The sequence below is a fragment of the Thecamonas trahens genome (assembly GCF_000142905.1).
Source record: "Thecamonas trahens ATCC 50062 unplaced genomic scaffold supercont1.38, whole genome shotgun sequence".
Classification (NCBI taxonomy): Eukaryota; order Apusomonadida; family Apusomonadidae; genus Thecamonas; species Thecamonas trahens.
In genome coordinates, this window is record NW_013657642.1 from 320,562 (window position 1) to 336,753 (window position 16,192).

Genomic DNA, 16,192 nt, shown 5'->3' on the forward strand with positions numbered 1-16,192 from the left:
GATCTCAACATTAGCCACCTGACTCTCTTTGTCTGTCCCCCCCCACCATGTCCACATCGACCAATCCGCCTGCGTCTGTTCAGGCTGCAGCGCTTGCTGATGTGCGGTCCACGACCGATCTTGGTGCAGACCTAGCCAACAAGGACCTTCCCCTTGCTGACCGTTTTCGTGTTCTCTTCACCCTCCGTAACATTGGTGGTGAGGATGGTGTCGCTGCTATTGCCCGTGGTACGTTCCTCCGCCTAATTGCTCGCCTGCCCATGGATGGGCGTAAGATGGAGTGCCACTTTGCCGCGGCAGGGGGGGAGATTGGCCGAGACGGCGAAGGCTCTGGAAGGAGTATTATAGATATTTGGGGAGACCTTTTTGGCTTGCGGCATGCTGTATTTGTGTTGTACCTCATTACTTAGTTTGGAGGTGGTGGGTGGGTGTGGGCGGTCATGGGAGTGCTCGTGGTGGAGGGGAAGGGGGGGGGAGGACTCGGAAAGGCGGTGCCGTGCGTTCATTCGTTCGAAGGATTCCGCCATTGACGACAGCAGGCCGATGGGGGGGGGGGGAGGCTGGGGATGGTGATGATGATGTGTGACTCATGAGATTGTGATCTGTGTTGTGGGATATGTATGTGGGGGGGGGGGTGGGGGGGGTGTATGGGGCTGGGGAGGATAGCTTTTGAGGACGATTCCGTGCTTCTCAAGCACGAGGTGGCGTATGTGCTCGGGCAAATGAAGGATCCGGCGGCTGTGGAGACGCTGCTCAAGGTGCTGGCTGACGAAGACGAGGACCCGATGGTCCGGCACGAGGCTGGTGAGGCGCTGGGTGCTATTGGCGATGAAAAGGCGCTTCCTGCGCTCGTCAAGTACGCGGAGCACGAGGATCCGGTCATTGCCGAGACGTGCGCGCTCGCGGTGGCGCTCATCGAGTGGACCAACTCGGAGGAGGGCAAGGCGCAGCTGGAGTCAGGCGAGCTGGGCGAGAACCCGTATCTGTCTGTGGATCCTGCGCCACCCGCGGCGCCGACCGCGTCTGTGGCGGAGCTGAAGGAGACGCTCAACAACGCGGACGCCTCACTCTTTGCCCGGTACCGGGCGCTCTTTGCACTGCGTAACGAGGGCTCGGACGCTGCTGTCGAGGCCATCTGCTCAGCCTTTGACGACGCCTCGGCGCTCTTCCGCCACGAGCTGGCCTACGTTCTCGGCCAGATGCAGTCGCCGGTTGCGGTCGATGCCCTCGCCAAGGTTCTCAAGGACGGCTCGGAGCATTGCATGGTCCGCCACGAGGCCGCCGAGGCCCTCGGTTCCATCGCCCACGATGACTGCCTCCCGCTCCTCCAGACCCACCAGTCTGATGCTGAGCGTGTCGTCTCCGAGTCGTGCCAGGTTGCCCTTGACATGGCCGATTACGAGGCCTCGGGCGCGTTTGAGTACGTGGCGTAGTTTACAATGAAGACAACCGATCAGACCGATAATGAAGGGAGCCAACTGGTTCCATCTTGCTGCAGATCGTGTCGACGATGCATGACCTTGCCCTTTGTCAACCGTGGTTGCTCCTGGTGAGCAAGCAAGTGCAGTTGGAAGATCGCCGAAAAAGAGATGGCGAGCGAAAAGATGGCGTTCCACGGGACGTTTACTCTGTTGCCAGCGATCAAGACAGATGAAAGAGGTACATCACCCTGTGCTCATTATGGCCCAGGTACCAGCCAATGACACAGATCAAAGTGTAGAGAAGTGAGTCTTTCAAGTATTCATGTGGTTACGGGCATGAGAGCAAGACCGCGGTATTCTCCGAGCTCGATCCTACAAGATGCGGTACACTGTGCTCTATCGGCGTGGCCTGATCAACCGCAGCCATGTAGCATCCGCACCATGTCTTGTGGTGACTCAATGACTATGATTGAGCTCGATCGAGCCCGATCGAGCTAAACTCGCAGCAGATGGATGCGACTCGCGGTGACAGGTGCGTGTCATTGTTCAGGATGCTGACTACACGAACAGTGCGTGAAAAGGAGCAGGTGTAGACACAGGCGCAGGCGCGGGACGAGCCAGTGTCACACACCTCTCCAAGCCCTTCACCCCCTCTCACCACAAGTCTGACTCATCATGTCCAGCCGGCGTAACACGGTGTTTGTGGCCAACATTGCCATGAGTGTCTCTCCTGGTGAGGTCGAGGCCGCCTTGTCACAGGCCGGCGAGGTGGCTTCGGTACAATTCACAACAACTGCGTATGTTTGCTCTGTGCATTTTGAAGATAATGATCTCCGCCTTGCCTGCCGTCTGCTATACCATGTTCTCTTGCTCTCCTCCCCACAGTGTGTGTGTGTGTGCGGGGGTGGTGGTGGTGGTGGGGGGGCGGTGTGTGATCGATCGCGGAGGGGGGGGAAGGGGGGGTGATCGGCCAAGATGATCACCCAGGTGCAGAGAAAAGCCTTCAAATCAGGATCGCATGGCGGCAATTTGAGCGGGATGTGGGCGGAATGCCGAGGATTAGCGGGATGGAGAGAGGGTTTTGCGGCGAAGAAGGGTGGTACTTACTGAGTGTGCGACCTGTGACTGTGTTTCTGGCTTCAGATCGGGCAAGCATCGCGGGTTTGGCTACATCGACTTTACCACCCGCGAGGCAGCTGTGGCCGCCACCGAGTTGGAGGGTCTCGAGCTCGGCGGAAAGCCCATCCGTATCGATCTCTGTGAAAAGTAGAGGGAGCTGGATAACAGTGACACGCCCCCACAGCATCGTCCTGTCCGTTCGATCGCCTACTTCACTTTGCTCGCCCCCGCTTGCTCGACGTCGATCGCATCTGTCACCATCCAGCGCCTGGACATGGGCAGGCCCTTCTTCCCCCCCCCCCCCCCTCATCATGACCATCACCCGATAGCCATCATGTCGCTCACTCGAAAACTATCAACAACAAATGATCTGATCCGTTGGAGACGGTGTGTGTGTGTGTGTGTGGGGGGGGGGGGGGGCGGGGGGCGAGCACCATCACCAGCATCAGCAATTGCCGCGACTGCTTCGAGTCGCTAACACTCGCGGCCGGCTGATCGGAGCAAAGCGGCTGACACCTTACTTCGCTAAGAGCTCCGATGGCGTCGGCACAGTCGGCTCTGACGGAGCGGGAACCCACCCGCCCACCCTTTTGATGCCGATGCGCGACGACGATGACGACGGGCGGTCCTCTGGGCGCCCAATTCTTACCTTGATCCCGTGTGTACGCGAGCTAGTGACAGGCGCTCATGTACACGCGGATCACTGGGACAATTAGCACGATGTGGAGGCAAAGATGGCCAACACAGTAAATGCGAGGTAATCTCAAGCTGTCGAGCCAGCGGAGAGCGACCGCTCGGCCGGCAACCGAGAGAGAGAGAGAGACCCTCTCCAAATTGCCTGTCACGTTTTTCGCGCTCACCAAAGAGCGGCAGCCCAAAGTGGTGGCGAAGAAGGCGAGGCAAGAGACGGGCAAAGGGGGTGCAGAGGGGAGGCAGAGAGAACGGAAGTTGCCAAGCCAACTCATCTCACTCTCAAGGGAGGTTGCTCAATTGGAAGCATGTTTCGGTTTTCGTCGACGGCAGCGAACATGACTCAGCTTCAACAAGCCATGCGAGTCATGGTTGGTGGTGGTGGTGTGGAGGGAGTGCGCTCGCTGTGGTCGACCGTTGGAGCTGAACATGGTGGAGGATGCTGTGCTCATGGACCAACGATTCTGTCAACATCATCATCGTCATCATCATCGTCATCATCGGATCATATGGAAGACATCTCGGGAGCATCGCCTGGAAGTGGACCGAGTGGAGCTGAGAATGAGATCGATGTCGAGTATGGCTTTGATGTCAAGGCCAACAACGTGACCTTTGGTCGTGGAACTCGTCATGAACTTGGTGGTCTTGCTGCTCGCATTATGGACGGTCCTGGTGCTCGTCATCTTGTGGATGATCATGGTCTTACTCCTCGTCGTGTCGGTCTTCTCACCGATAAGCGTGTGAGAGGCCTGGAGACAACCGCTGATGTCATTCGTGCTCTTGAGTCGGCGGGACATGACGTGGTAGTGTACGACGAGGTGACTGTGGAGCCGACGGATGGCTCGTTTCTTGCTGCGGGCGAGTGGGTGGCCGAGACCAAGGCTGCGGCGTATGTGTCGGTTGGAGGCGGGTCAGTGATGGACACGACCAAGGCTGGCATTGTGTACGGCATGTACCCACACCGCGATGGCTTCTACGGGTACATCAACAAGCCGATGGGCTCGGGCGACTCGCCGTCGGGCCTGCTTGCTCCGCACATTGCGGTGCCGACAACCTCGGGGACCGGCTCGGAGACTACCGGGTTTGCGGTGTGCGACGTGATTGAGCGCAACACCAAGACTGCGCTCGCGTCCAAGGCGCTCATTCCAGTCCACGCCGTGGTGGATCCGGCGTTTTGCGACTCGCTCACGCCCGAGATCATTTGCGCCTCGGGCTATGACGTGCTCTGCCATGCTATGGAGTCGTACACGGCGCGGCCGTACTTTATGCGAGCGGTGGATGCAGGGACAACGCCTGCCACGCACGACCGCCCGCTCAACCAGGGTGCGAACCCGATTGCCGACATTGGGTGCATCCGCGCGCTTGAGCTCTGCGCGCAGTACCTGGTCCGCGCGGTGACGGACGCCGACGACGTCGCCGCCCGCGACGGAATGATGCTGGCGTCGACGGTGGTAGGGACGGCGATGGGCAACGCTGGAACGGCGCTCTGCCACGGTATGTCGTACCCAGTCTCTGCGTTCTCGGCCCACGGGAGCCACTGCCCGTCGCCCGAGTCGGGCTACCCGGACGCGCCGCTCCTCCCACACGGCATGTCTGTGATGATGCACGCGCCGGCAGCGTTTGCGTATCAGGTGGCGGCGGATCCTGGGCGGCACGCGGCGGTGACAGCTACGCTCGCGCAGGCCTCGGCCGCGCTGGGGCTGCGGCACGCCACCGGCGTGTCGCAAGCCGACCTTTGCGCCATGGCTGCGGACGACACGCTGGCGCTGGGCGAGGTTCTCTCTCAGGAGCTCATTGCCATCATGCGGGCAACGGGTGTGACGCCGCCGGGCCTCTCGGCGGTCGGCATCACCATGAACGACATTCCTGGCCTCGTCGAGCGGGCGCTTCCGCAGAAGCGGGTTCTCAACAACGCTCCGTTTGCGGTCTCGGCCGCCGACCTCTCGGTCATCTACGAGGACTCGCTCAACCTGTGGTGACGACGAGCTTTTAAATCAACGCAAATACTACTGCATGCTGCGTTCGCGGACGTCATGATGGGCCGAGTGGAGTGGGACGGCTGGCTCGGACGCCGCCATGTCCCGCAGCGGGACCGGGCGGCTCGGCCGCGGCGGGGTGATGGGGCGCATCGGCTTGGGCTGGCTGGCGCGGCGAGAGGGGCTGGCATCAGACGCCGGCGCAACGCCGCGGCGGGAGCTCGGATGGCCAAACGCCTTGCGTGCTGCCGACTCTGACGGCATCTCCTCGGGCACGGCGCTCGCGGCGGTCGACGTGTCGTGCGGGTTGGCCGGAGCCGGCGCTGAAGCGACGACCTCGGGCAGGACGTCTGGGCGAAGGGTGGTCACCACGGTCGAGGGCAGGCTCACCATGGGCAAGTCGTGGAAAAACTTGGTTGGCCGCGGGAGGGCGGCGAGGATCCAGCCTGCCAGGGTTCCGCCGAGCAGGCCAGCAGTGAGGGCGATGCCGAGGGCCATGGCCTGGTACAGCGGCTGCCACGAGTTGTGCGGAAAGAGGGCTGCGGCGTCGGCGGGCGTGTAGGCCGACGAGCGCGAGGCCCAGGTGACGCCGATGGACCAGAGCGCACCCACGGCGCCTGGCACTGCGAGGGTGGCCACCAATTGGGAGCGGTCGTGCCACATGAGCCAGACCGGCGAGCGGGCGTCGACGCCAGCCTGGGCGAGGGCGCCGACAGCAGAGCCGACGGCGCCGGCGATGAGCGCCAGGCCGACGTTGAGCTTGTAGCCGGCGAGCGGAGCAATGGTGACGGCACCAGCGAGTAGCCCGTTGGCAACGCCCGGAATCGTGAGCTTGGGAAGCATCCACAGCTCGATGATGACGGCACCGAGGCCACCGCCGAGCGAGGCCAGAAGCGTGTGGATGGCGGTGCGGGTGGCAGCGTCAAGTGAGGCCGACACGGCCGAGGCAAAGACGAGCGGGAGAAGGGCGACGAGCCACAGCGCACCAACCATCATGTCGCGGAGCGATCCGACCGATGCCGCGTCTGACGGATGGCGGTAGCCTGGCGTAGCATACCGCGGGTGAGTGCAGAGAGCACTCGCCGAGAGGCCAAAGACGCCGGCAACCAGCAGCTCGCCCAAGCCGCCGACTGGATCGACGGCGTCGAGAAGATCCACGCTCAGCAGCATGGCCACGCCCGCAAACAGCTGGTACAGCGCAAGGAAGACAAGCGCGCCGACAAGAGTGACCTTGCCAGCAAGACCGGCATAGCCGAGCAGTCCGGCCATGGTCAGCCGGAGTGCGCCGGCGAGCGTCGTCACTGACACCACCAACGCGCCGCCGGACTTGGTATCGAGCGCCGCGCGCGCGCCGGTCACCAAAATGGCCAGCGGCAGCAACGCCATCAGGGCCAGAGCCGGCACGACCAGAGTCGACAGCGTAGCCCTCCGGTACAATGAGAGGCGGTGCGGGATTGCCAAGCAAACAGCAGCCCTGCAAGGGTCTCCCGATTGTCGACCGTGCGTCCGTGGCCGTGCAGCCGTCCATCCGTCCATAACCAGCCGTCCGTCCATCGTCCATAACCAGCCGTCCATGACCAGCCGTCCGTCGATCGTCCATGACCAGCCGTCCGTCCGTCGTCCATGACCAGCAACCCGTCCGTCGTCCATGACCAGCAACCCGTCCGTCGTCCATGACCAGCAACCCGTCCGTCGTCCATGACCAGCCGTCCGTCCGTCGTCCATGACCAGCAACCCGTCCGTCGTCCATGACCAGCCGTCCGTCCGTCGTCCATGACCAGCAACCCGTCCGTCGTCCATGACCAGCCGTCCGTCCGTCGTCCATGACCAGCAACCCGTCCGTCGTCCATGACCAGCCGTCCGTCCGTCGTCCATGACCAGCAACCCGTCCGTCGTCCATGACCAGCAACCCGTCCGTCGTCCATGACCAGCAACCCGTCCGTCGTCCATGACCAGCCGTCCGTCCGTCGTCCATGACCAGCAACCCGTCCGTCGTCCATGACCAGCCGTCCGTCCGTCGTCCGTGACCAGCAACCCGTCCGTCGTCCATGACCAGCCGTCCGTCCGTCGTCCATGACCAGCAACCCGTCCGTCGTCCATGACCAGCAACCCGTCCGTCGTCCATGACCAGCAACCCGTCCGTAAGTCCCCCCTCTGCCCCCCTCCCCCCTCCCCCCTCCCCTCCTTCCTTCCCCAGGGTGCGTACAATGGCGGGACAATGGCCAGGAGACTGGTGGCGGCCTCAGCCCTGACCTCGGTACCTGTGGCAAAGGCTAGGGTGTAGAAGACGAGGAGGGCCACGAGGATGACACTGCCCACACGTCGCCCACTCATTCTGCCCTTGCCTGCCCCTTCCTCACTTGCCGGGCTCTGCATCACTCTCTCCGTCCCGACGTCAAGTGCTTACCTAGGCGGGAGGGGGGGGAGGGGGGGGGAGCTTGCCCTGCTGCCAGAAAGGGACGTCCACCATTACCTGTTGTACCGGTAATCGTACGATTGTTGAACGAGTGGTTAATCGTTGGTACGATTATTGAACGAGTGGTTAATCGTTGGTACGATTGTTGAACGAGTGGTTAATCGTTGGTACGATTATTGAACGAGTGGTTAATCGTTGGTACGATTATTGAACGAGTGGTTAATCGTTGGGCGCTGACTGACCATGCCGATGATCCTTGGTGGCGATCATGGACAAGGGACCAAGCTGGATGTCGTTGCAGCTAAGCTGCACCTTGCGCCAGATCGTTGCCAACATTATCTCTGTCAGCCTCGTGCTGCTGCTGCAGCGGCACGGGGCGATCGGCGAGCAGCGGCACATCACATCGGCAAGAAGCAAGCGCGTGGTCGTTGCAATCACGATGGTAGCAGCGCGATGCCGAGTGACCGCACATCACATTGGGCGTATTGAACTGGTGTGCACGTGCAATGAGTGTCAGCGCGTGGTTCGTCCGGTTCCGCCGCCTTTCCCCGCCAATTTCGACGACGAACATTGGTCAATGGCCGGCGGGAACAAAACCCGGCGCACCGCGCGTCATGGGTGGGCGAGGCGTGTAGGCTACACTCTACTCCTTTCCATTGTATCAGACCATGGCGACCCATATCACAGATCTTCCTACGGAGATATTGCATTTGATCGCGTTCAAGTCGTCCGTGCTCGACGCCAGGGATGTTGGCGCGCTCGCGGCTACGTGTCGGTCGATCTCGGTGTCGCTCACCGGCGATGACTTTGCTCGCGGCCAGCATATGTTGCTTGCGGGCGTCAAGACTTCCGCTCGGCTGGGCAACTGGCGAGCGCTGCGCCGACTGCTGCATCAGGAGCTGCGTGGCGAGGGAGAGGACAAGATGGTCGCCCGCTTCGCTGAGGAGCTGCGTGCCATCAGTAACGCGCGTGCAAGCGGTCAAGACGCCGTTGACGCTGTGCTTGCCAAGCAGGCTGCGAGTCAGCTCATCGCCGTCGATGACATCAACGAGCTCTACTTTCTCTGCTACGAAATCAACGACTACGTTCCGCCGATCTGGGGCTACCTCGTGGAGGGCGATCCCGACCAGCGCTGGATCGCCAACACCGTCTCGCGCATTCGCGACGCGCTCTGCACAGACGACCTTGTCCGCGATGCCATCATTGGCACTCAGGGCACATATACCACCTTTACCGCCCATCTTGCCCTCCAGGCTGGCTCAAACAGGCTCGATCCCTTCCTTGTCGTCCGCGAGTGGGAGGACTCGCAATCGACCGAGTCTGACGAAGACACCGCCACGGCCTCGACCGCCACCCAATCAGACTCTGCCTTTGACTGGGGCTTTTGATCAGCCTATGCCAACATGACGATTGCTGCTACATCGAGTTTGAATGACCTGCGCAATCTGATGCCATGGGATGGTCTTGTCCGGCCACTCTAAACGCTCTACTTTCTCCAAAGCCCCAACTCCCGCGAGCTGCCGATCAGGCCACCCAGCACTAGACTGCGACCGATAGTGACTCACATACCCCACCGTTTGCTGTCGCCCTATTTCACCCCGATCGCGGCACATCGCGTCCAACCCGACTCTCCGATCCGGCCAAAGCCAATCCGCCGACCAAAGCGCGCGACCGACTCCCGCGACCTGCCAGCACTCGACTACGACTACGACCACGATGGATGTGTTGATTATTGGCGCAGTCTGCGTGGCACTTGCTGTCCTTGTAGCCCTTGTAGCTAGAGCAGTTGTAGGAGGAAGTGGTGGTGCTGGTGGTGTTGGCGGTGGCACCGGTGGTGGTGACTCTGGCCATGGCCATGGTAGTGGGCGAGGACGGGACGAGTCTGGCAAGTCGGGCAAGGGGAACAAATCGGGCAAGTCGGGCAAGTCGGGCAAGTCGGGCAAGTCGGGCAAGGCGGGCAAGGCGGGCAAGGCGGGATCATTGTCTACTGGTGGTGGTCGGAAGAAGGGCAAGAAGAAGAGCACCACACATGAATCGCCTTTGTTTATGAAGACTATCAAAGGTCATGGTGGTGAGGTCTACTCGGCGAGCTTTGTGGCAAAGGGCATGGTGCTGGCTACCACTTCAAGTGATCGGACGGTTCAGTTTCATGCCACAACGGCAAAGACTCTCAAGGCGGCTTCGATGCCTGTCAAGGTCATGCCTATCGAGCTGGATGAGGTCAAGTGTTTGGCAAGTGTTCCTGATGCTGACGTCGCCGTCGGACTCTCTGGTTACGCTGGTGATGTGGTTGTATTTGATCTCTCGTTCAGCGCATGGCTGGCAAGCTCAAGCTCGCGCGATCCGGTTGCCACCGAGCGGACGCGCTTCCAGCCTGGCCATCGGGACGACATTCTCAAGCTGCTGCTGTGGGGCGGTGCAAATGCGGCGCCGGTTGTCGTTACTGTCGGCCGCGACACCCTTGTCCGCATCCACTCGACCTCGGGCACCGAGCTCGCTGTCCTCGACACCAAGCAGATGCGGAACAACAACGCAGCTGTCTCTGCCGATGGGCGCTTCTTTGCCGTCGCCGCCTTTACCTCGGACGTCAAGATCTATGAGGCCGTCCGCGACAAGGCCGGCGCATTCACCGGCGTCGAGCTGGCCATGGACCTCGGTGGGCACACACGGTCGGTCAACTTTGTCTCGTTCTCGGCCGATGCCTGCAGGGTTGCCACCCTCTCGCTCGATGGCTCGTGGATCCTGTGGGACATCGACGTCCGCTACATGGTCAATGAGGATCCACACATCCTGCACGTCGCCGCCCTCGACGACGCCGGCCTCACTGCCGATGCCATCCACGTCTTTGAGCTCTCCCCCGACGGCAACACCCTTGCATTTGCTATCAATGCCGACATCATGCTCTTCGACGCCAACTCGGGCGAGGCCATCGCCACTATCACCGACGCCCACGGCGAGAGCATCCGCATCACCTCGCTCGTCTGGCACCCGTCGTCCAAGGCCCTAATCTCCACCGCCGCCATGGACAAGCACGTCCGCCTGTGGAAGACCTCGTAAGCAGTCCACAAGATCATCCGCTAAAGTACTTGGTCTGCAGATGCGCGAGGTAGAAGCCGGGATCGAGCCGCGCCCCGGTCAGCGCCTCGCAGAGCTCGTTGCCGTCCGATGGGAGCGAGCCGGCGGCATGGACTCCGCGAGCCAGCCACGGCTTGAGCGCTGTAAACGCCGCCGGATAGTTACCGTCCGCAAGCTCAGGAACCTGCGCTGACGCCGCGCCTATCATCTGCGCCGCGTACATTGCGCCGAGCGTGTACGACGGAAAGTAACCAAACGCGCCCATCGCCCAGTGCATGTCCTGCAGCGGACCGGGGCCTCGAGCCTCGGGAATACCCAGTGCGCCGGCTTCCTCATTCCATGCGTCAGGCAGATCCGCCGCCTTGAGCTCGCCGTTGAACATCTTGGCCTCCAATGAGGTCCGCAGCACAATGTGCAGCGGGTACCGCAGCTCGTCGGCCGAGACCCGGATGCCCGAGAGATCCGGCGCGTTGGCTGCAAGGTACGCGTCGTGCGCCGATGCGCCGGGCGCCAGCTCCGGCAGCGCCGCCTGGACCTTGGGCCACACCCACTCCCAGAACGGCAGGGATTGCCCGATGTACCGCTCGTAGAGAATAGCCTGTGACTCGTGGATGCCGACCGAGAGGATGTCGCTTGCCGGGGTGCCATACGGCACCGAGCCGCTCCCGCGACCCTGCTCGTACAAGCCGTGACCGGCCTCATGGACCGTCGCCAGCAACGCTTCGAGCACAGACTCGGTCCGAGTCGTGATCCGGACGTCGCTCTTGTGGATGCCGATGGTGAACGGATGCGGCGAGAGGTCGAGCCGCCCCGCATCAAAGTCAAAGCCCTGCGCGGCCACAACCTCCTTGCACAGACCCATCAGCGCGTCGCGATCAGCCACGGGCGCGTTGAGCGCCGCCCGAACCTCCTCAGGTGCTTCTGCAAGTGTGGGCTTGCGGCCAACCAGGTCGCGGAGCGCAGGCGCAAGGTCATCAAAGAACATCGGACCGAGATCGGCAAACTTGAGCCCTGGATTGAACATGGCCAGCGCCACATCGTACGGCGTCTCGCTCTCGATGCCGGCAGCGTGAGTGTCGACCGCCGCAGCCTGCGCCACTTTGACGTCGATGACTTCCTGGAGCAGCGGGGCAAAGGCCGGCCAGTCCAGCTGTGCGTCCGGCTGCGCCTTGCTCGCCGACCACGCCGCGAGCGTCGCCGACACCGCCTTGCTCTCGGCCTCGATGAGCGCATCCGACACCGATCCCGTGACTGCACGCTTGCGTAGTGCAAGGCGGGCAGACGCAGGCAGGTGCGAGAGCTCCGACTCGCCTGTCTCAGCGGCGGCTGCGGCCAGGTAAGGATCCGACGCCAACGACGCGGCGATCGGCCCGATGTCGCCGTCCATGACCACGGCCTTGGACGCCATCTGAAGCTGCGACAGTGGTGCTGCCCGTGCCGCAGCGGCTCCAGGCGGCATGTTGACGTGGCGATCCCACTCGAGCACCGCAAGTGCGCTCGAGTACGATGTCAGCTTGCTCGACCATGCCTCGAGCGCGGCGCCGCGCTCCGCCACTGACCCGAGGCCGAGCCAGTTGGAGGCATCCATGACCTGGCCAAGGTCAAGAGCCGACCACGCGTTGGAATCACTTCCCACCAGCTCAGCAACAAACGGCGAGAGGTCGAGCAGGCCCGACGAGTGGGCTGGGTCGCCCGAGTCTATGCCCATCTCGCGGGCGGAGAGCATCATGCCAGCCGACTTGACGCCACGGAGCTTGGCCTTCTTGAGCTTGATCTCCACAGTCTTACCGGCGCCAGTGAGAGCAGTGACAGCATCGGGGCCAGGCGAGGCTGGCGACGAGTGAGCAGCAACATCGGCCTTGGCCTTGGCCGGCGGGGCAAAGGTAGTCAGCCGAGCACCGGGCAGGGCGACCGGGACGAACATGCCCTCGACCACATTGGGCGCACCACAGACAATGGTAGTCTCTACAGGCGACACGCCGTTCTCCTGGGCAACCTCAACCCGGCACACCACCAGCCTGTCGGCATTGGGATGTGGCTCAACGGCTGCGATGCGGCCGAGTGCGAGGTGAGCACACCGCTGCGCGTCAATGTCCGACGAGGCGAGGCGGCGGACAAGTCGGCTCGCAACGGCTGCAGAGCGGTTACAGAGCGAGGAGGAGCGGAGCATGGTGGGAGGAGCAAAGAGTTCACTGGACTGAGAGAGTGGGTGGGGAGGGAGAGGGAGGGCGGAGTGTGGAGTGTGCAGGGGGAGGGAGAGAGTGGGGTGTAGGGAGGGAGAGCGTGCGCCGACTCGGTCCAAGCTCAGAATGTCTCGCCCTCGGCGGGCTGGGAGAGCTTCTTGTTTGCAGACGAGCGCATGGCGTCCTTGAGAGCCATGAGAATGGTCTCCAGACCGTACTCCCTCCGCCAGTTCTTGAGAGTAGAGAGCTTGGATGGAACGACGCGGCCGGAAGAGTCGACGCAGTTCATGTTGATCTTGGAGATGAAGCTGACGACAGGCGGCTCATCCGGGTAGTTGTCACCACAGACAATACGAAGCGAGTAGATGCGACCATCATGAGCCGTGTTTGCCGGACCAATGATAGTTCCCCGCCAGTTGGTCAGCATAATGTCCTCACCATCCTCCAATCCGTACGACACCGACGGGTCGCCCAGTCCCTTCTCGCCCTTCTCCAGCTCATCAAGGAGGACAAAGTTACGTGGAACCACAGCAGCCATGACCTGTACACACCACACCAACACCCATACCCACTCTTTTTCCATGAGTCTCTATCTCATACACTTGCCGGTGTCCTTGCTCTTCCCCTTGCCCCCCCCCCCCCCCCCTCCCCTGCAGCCCATGTCACTCTCCTTGGAATTCGTCCGTACATGCGGGTCGACACCCACAAGGCGGTGTGTGTGTGTATGTGTGTGTGTGTGTGTGGGGGGTATAGGGAAGGCGAAAGGGGGAGAAAAGAGGAGGGGAGAGGGGGAGGGGGGAAGGGTTATAGGGAGAGTGTGTACGTACTTGACGTGCGAGTGAGTGAGTTGTGTGTGGACTGGTGGTGTTGCGGGGGAGGAAGAGGAGGTGGCGGCGCTATGGCTTCCTTTCTCGCGACATGGCGACGGACTCTTTTGCTGGTTGGCGATTTGGCGGTCGAGGGAAGGGAGGGAAGGGAGGGCGGAGGGAGGGGGGGGGGGGGGGGGATGAATGAGATTCACTTTGGTATGATGCCGAGGGCAGATGTGCCAGAGGTGGTGGCGGTGGCAGCGGCGGCGGCAGAGGCGGTGGTCGAGGCCGGGGCGGCGGTGGCAGTGGCGGATGCTGTCGGCGGATGGTTGGGATCGGCAGCATCGGCATCGGCAGCATCGGCAGCATCGGAGGGAGCAGGGATGGAGGAGGCGGATGCAGCGGATGCAGCGGATGCAGCGGAGGCAGCAGAGACGGCAGCAGAGGCGGCAGAGGATGATGATCCGGCCCTGGTGGCCTGCTCGATAAAGAACTGGGAGAGGGCCATGCCGCGGGCCTCCTCGTAGTGGCGCGAGAGAACCTTCCAGTCGAGGAGCTCCGAGAGCTTCTCGGTTGCGTTGCGGAGCATGATGCGATCGCGCCGGGAGAGGAGAGTAAAGTTGTAGAGGTAGTCGACGAGCTGCTCCATCGACTCCTCAGGGGCCTTAAAGCGGCGGTCGACGATGAAGATGCCCTTCTCGTCCGGCTTGTCAACGTAGCGCTCCATGTACGCGGCAAAGCCGGCGAGGTTGGATGTGATGGAGGGGACGCCGAGGAGGGCGGCCTCGCCCGGGGTGTAGCCCCAGGGCTCGTAGGCAGAGGGGAAGACGCCGAGGTGGCAACCGCGGACAAACTCGTCGTAGTCCATGGGGAGGAGGGCGGAGGAGGCGTTGAGGAACTCGGGGTGGTAGACGATCTTGACGCGGTCGTCGGGCTTATTGAAGAGCTGGCAAGAGCGGAGCTGGTTAAGGATGGGGTCGGAGGCGTCGTCGACCATGGTGTGTGTGGTGATGGGCGGGAGGGTGTCCCGCTGGAGGGTGAGGATGCGCTGCTTGAGGAGGACCGAGTCCTGCTGGGTGAGCAGGTCCTTGGGGTCGATGAGCTCGCCCTTTGAGACGGCCTCGAAGATGCGCGAGTTGATGTTCTCGTTGATCTTGTCGCAGAGACGGCGGGTCTCACGCATGAGGCTCTGGCCCTTGAGCGACTCGACGTTGTAGGTGACGACGGGGGCGCGGGTGACGACAAAGGCGATGACGGTCATGGGCGAGCCGGATACCTTGAGGCGATGGTTGAGGCGGGCGAGGGCCTCGATGAACATGTCGAAGCCCTTGTTGTAGTACTCGTAGCGACCTGCGGTGAAGAGGTAGAGGGTGTTGTCAAAGTCGATGCCGTCGAGGTAGCCGTAAAAGTGGCCGCGGACAAAGTCGTGGATCTTGTCCTTGGAGAGCTTGTGCAGGTTCTGGAACTCGTGCATGGCGGTGAAGCGCTCCACCTGGAGGCCGTTGGGGAGGATGACCTCGGGCTTGCGCGAGAGGAGGTGTTCGGCCTCAAGGGCGGTGATGTGTGAGACGGTGGTGAAGACATGGGCCTTGAGGGCGGCGAGCTTCTCGATGGTGTGGCGGTGGTAGATGCCGCGGTTGCCGGCCTCGCGGTCGACGTCGATGGACTCGATGCGCGAGTAGAACTCGGTTTTGCCGGCGGACATGTAGCGGCCGAGCAGGGTGGCGTGAGTGGTGAAGATGGTGGCCATAGGCAGGGCGTCGCGGCGGATGAGCGGAACGGCGACCGAGGCCATCCACTCGTGGAACTGGGCGAGGACGATGCGCGACGGATTCGTGGCGCAGAACTCGGCAAAGAACCACATGACTTGGAAGCCAAAGAGAACAACCTCGTTGGTCTCGGGATCGCCGTCACCCTCGGGAATGGGCAAGCCAAAGGAGGAGTACAGCTCGGCCTTGAACTCGTTGATCTTGTCCCACTGAGTGTGGTAGTCGATGAGGAGAACCCGCGGATAGCCCGGTATGAGCCAGCGACCAAACTCTAGCCGCATGCCTCGCTTTGTCTTCAAGTTCTCGATGACCTGAGTCAGGAGCGGGCCTGGATCCAGCGGCTCAAACTCTCTCTCCGCCGACTTTGCATCGTACGGACCGATGAGGCAGTACCGATCACCCCAGTCTGCCACAGTACACGGCGACTTGGACTTGAGCACCGTGTAGATACCTCCCACCTTGCGGGCCACCTATAGTATCGCCTCGCCATGCAGGTACCAGCCATGTGAAGAATCATCCATAACAGCGTGAGTCCCGCAGTCCGTGGCGCATGACGTGGAAGAGGGGGGGCGTGCAGGGGGGGGGGGGGATGTAGCCATAGCCATAGACGTACCTCCCATGCAATCTCGAATAGCAGTGGCTTTCCCGATGCGGCCATGGTTGTGGGCAAGGAGAAGAGGAGAGGTGTGTGGGTAGGGGTGGGAGGGGGGGAGGTGGGGGGGGGGGGGGGGGGG

At 62.2% G+C, this 16,192-nt stretch overlaps 8 protein-coding genes across 8 annotated transcripts; 5 read left to right on the forward strand and 3 right to left on the reverse strand.

Moving 5' to 3' along the window:
* Window positions 1-17: 17 nt before the first annotated feature.
* AMSG_07991 (deoxyhypusine hydroxylase) lies at window positions 18-1,464 on the forward strand. Its single transcript, XM_013900295.1, has 2 exons — window positions 18-228; window positions 667-1,464. The coding sequence occupies exons 1-2, from the start codon at window positions 48-50 to the stop codon at window positions 1,431-1,433; spliced, it is 948 nt and encodes a 315-aa protein (XP_013755749.1). The 5' UTR covers window positions 18-47; the 3' UTR covers window positions 1,434-1,464.
* A 543-nt stretch (window positions 1,465-2,007) lies between these two features.
* Window positions 2,008-2,856, forward strand: AMSG_07992 (uncharacterized protein). Its single transcript, XM_013900296.1, has 2 exons — window positions 2,008-2,218; window positions 2,565-2,856. The coding sequence occupies exons 1-2, from the start codon at window positions 2,097-2,099 to the stop codon at window positions 2,689-2,691; spliced, it is 249 nt and encodes an 82-aa protein (XP_013755750.1). The 5' UTR covers window positions 2,008-2,096; the 3' UTR covers window positions 2,692-2,856.
* Window positions 2,857-3,739: 883 nt separating this feature from the next.
* AMSG_07993 (iron-containing alcohol dehydrogenase) lies at window positions 3,740-5,209 on the forward strand (the record flags this gene model as incomplete). The annotated part of the gene is made up of 2 exons (XM_013900297.1): window positions 3,740-3,845; window positions 3,978-5,209. 2 exons carry the CDS (start codon window positions 3,740-3,742, stop codon window positions 5,207-5,209), a joined length of 1,338 nt encoding a protein of 445 aa, XP_013755751.1.
* Window positions 5,210-5,236: 27 nt separating this feature from the next.
* Window positions 5,237-7,600, reverse strand: AMSG_07994 (uncharacterized protein; the record flags this gene model as incomplete). Its single annotated transcript, XM_013900298.1, has 2 exons — window positions 7,413-7,600; window positions 5,237-6,632 (listed from the first exon to the last, which is right to left on the reverse strand). Exons 1-2 carry the CDS (start codon window positions 7,580-7,582, stop codon window positions 5,237-5,239), a joined length of 1,566 nt encoding a protein of 521 aa, XP_013755752.1. The 5' UTR covers window positions 7,583-7,600.
* Window positions 7,601-8,290: 690 nt separating this feature from the next.
* AMSG_07995 (uncharacterized protein) lies at window positions 8,291-9,010 on the forward strand (the record flags this gene model as incomplete). Its single annotated transcript, XM_013900299.1, has 1 exon — window positions 8,291-9,010. The coding sequence occupies one exon, from the start codon at window positions 8,291-8,293 to the stop codon at window positions 9,008-9,010; it is 720 nt and encodes a 239-aa protein (XP_013755753.1).
* A 65-nt stretch (window positions 9,011-9,075) lies between these two features.
* AMSG_07996 (Tbl2 protein) lies at window positions 9,076-10,679 on the forward strand (the record flags this gene model as incomplete). The annotated part of the gene is made up of 2 exons (XM_013900300.1): window positions 9,076-9,083; window positions 9,485-10,679. 2 exons carry the CDS (start codon window positions 9,076-9,078, stop codon window positions 10,677-10,679), a joined length of 1,203 nt encoding a protein of 400 aa, XP_013755754.1.
* Window positions 10,680-10,757: 78 nt separating this feature from the next.
* On the reverse strand, window positions 10,758-12,867 carry AMSG_07997 (carboxypeptidase; the record flags this gene model as incomplete). The annotated part of the gene is made up of 2 exons (XM_013900301.1): window positions 10,758-10,773; window positions 10,829-12,867. 2 exons carry the CDS (start codon window positions 12,865-12,867, stop codon window positions 10,758-10,760), a joined length of 2,055 nt encoding a protein of 684 aa, XP_013755755.1.
* A 134-nt stretch (window positions 12,868-13,001) lies between these two features.
* AMSG_12121 (uncharacterized protein) lies at window positions 13,002-16,116 on the reverse strand (the record flags this gene model as incomplete). Its single annotated transcript, XM_013900325.1, has 3 exons — window positions 13,002-13,421; window positions 14,126-15,928; window positions 16,072-16,116. 3 exons carry the CDS (start codon window positions 16,114-16,116, stop codon window positions 13,002-13,004), a joined length of 2,268 nt encoding a protein of 755 aa, XP_013755779.1.
* Between the last annotated feature and the right edge of the window lie 76 nt (window positions 16,117-16,192).

Bases quoted from the DNA above. Each gene is read 5' to 3' on its own strand.
- AMSG_07992 (XM_013900296.1), top strand. From the start codon at position 2,097: ATGTCCAGCCGGCGTAACACGGTGTTTGTGGCCAACATTGCCATGAGT. The intron at 2,219-2,564 runs GTATGTTTGCTC...TTCTGGCTTCAG, and splicing joins GTACAATTCACAACAACTGC to ATCGGGCAAGCATCGCGGGT.
- AMSG_07991 (XM_013900295.1), top strand. From the start codon at position 48: ATGTCCACATCGACCAATCCGCCTGCGTCTGTTCAGGCTGCAGCGCTT. The intron at 229-666 runs GTACGTTCCTCC...TGGGGAGGATAG, and splicing joins TGTCGCTGCTATTGCCCGTG to CTTTTGAGGACGATTCCGTG.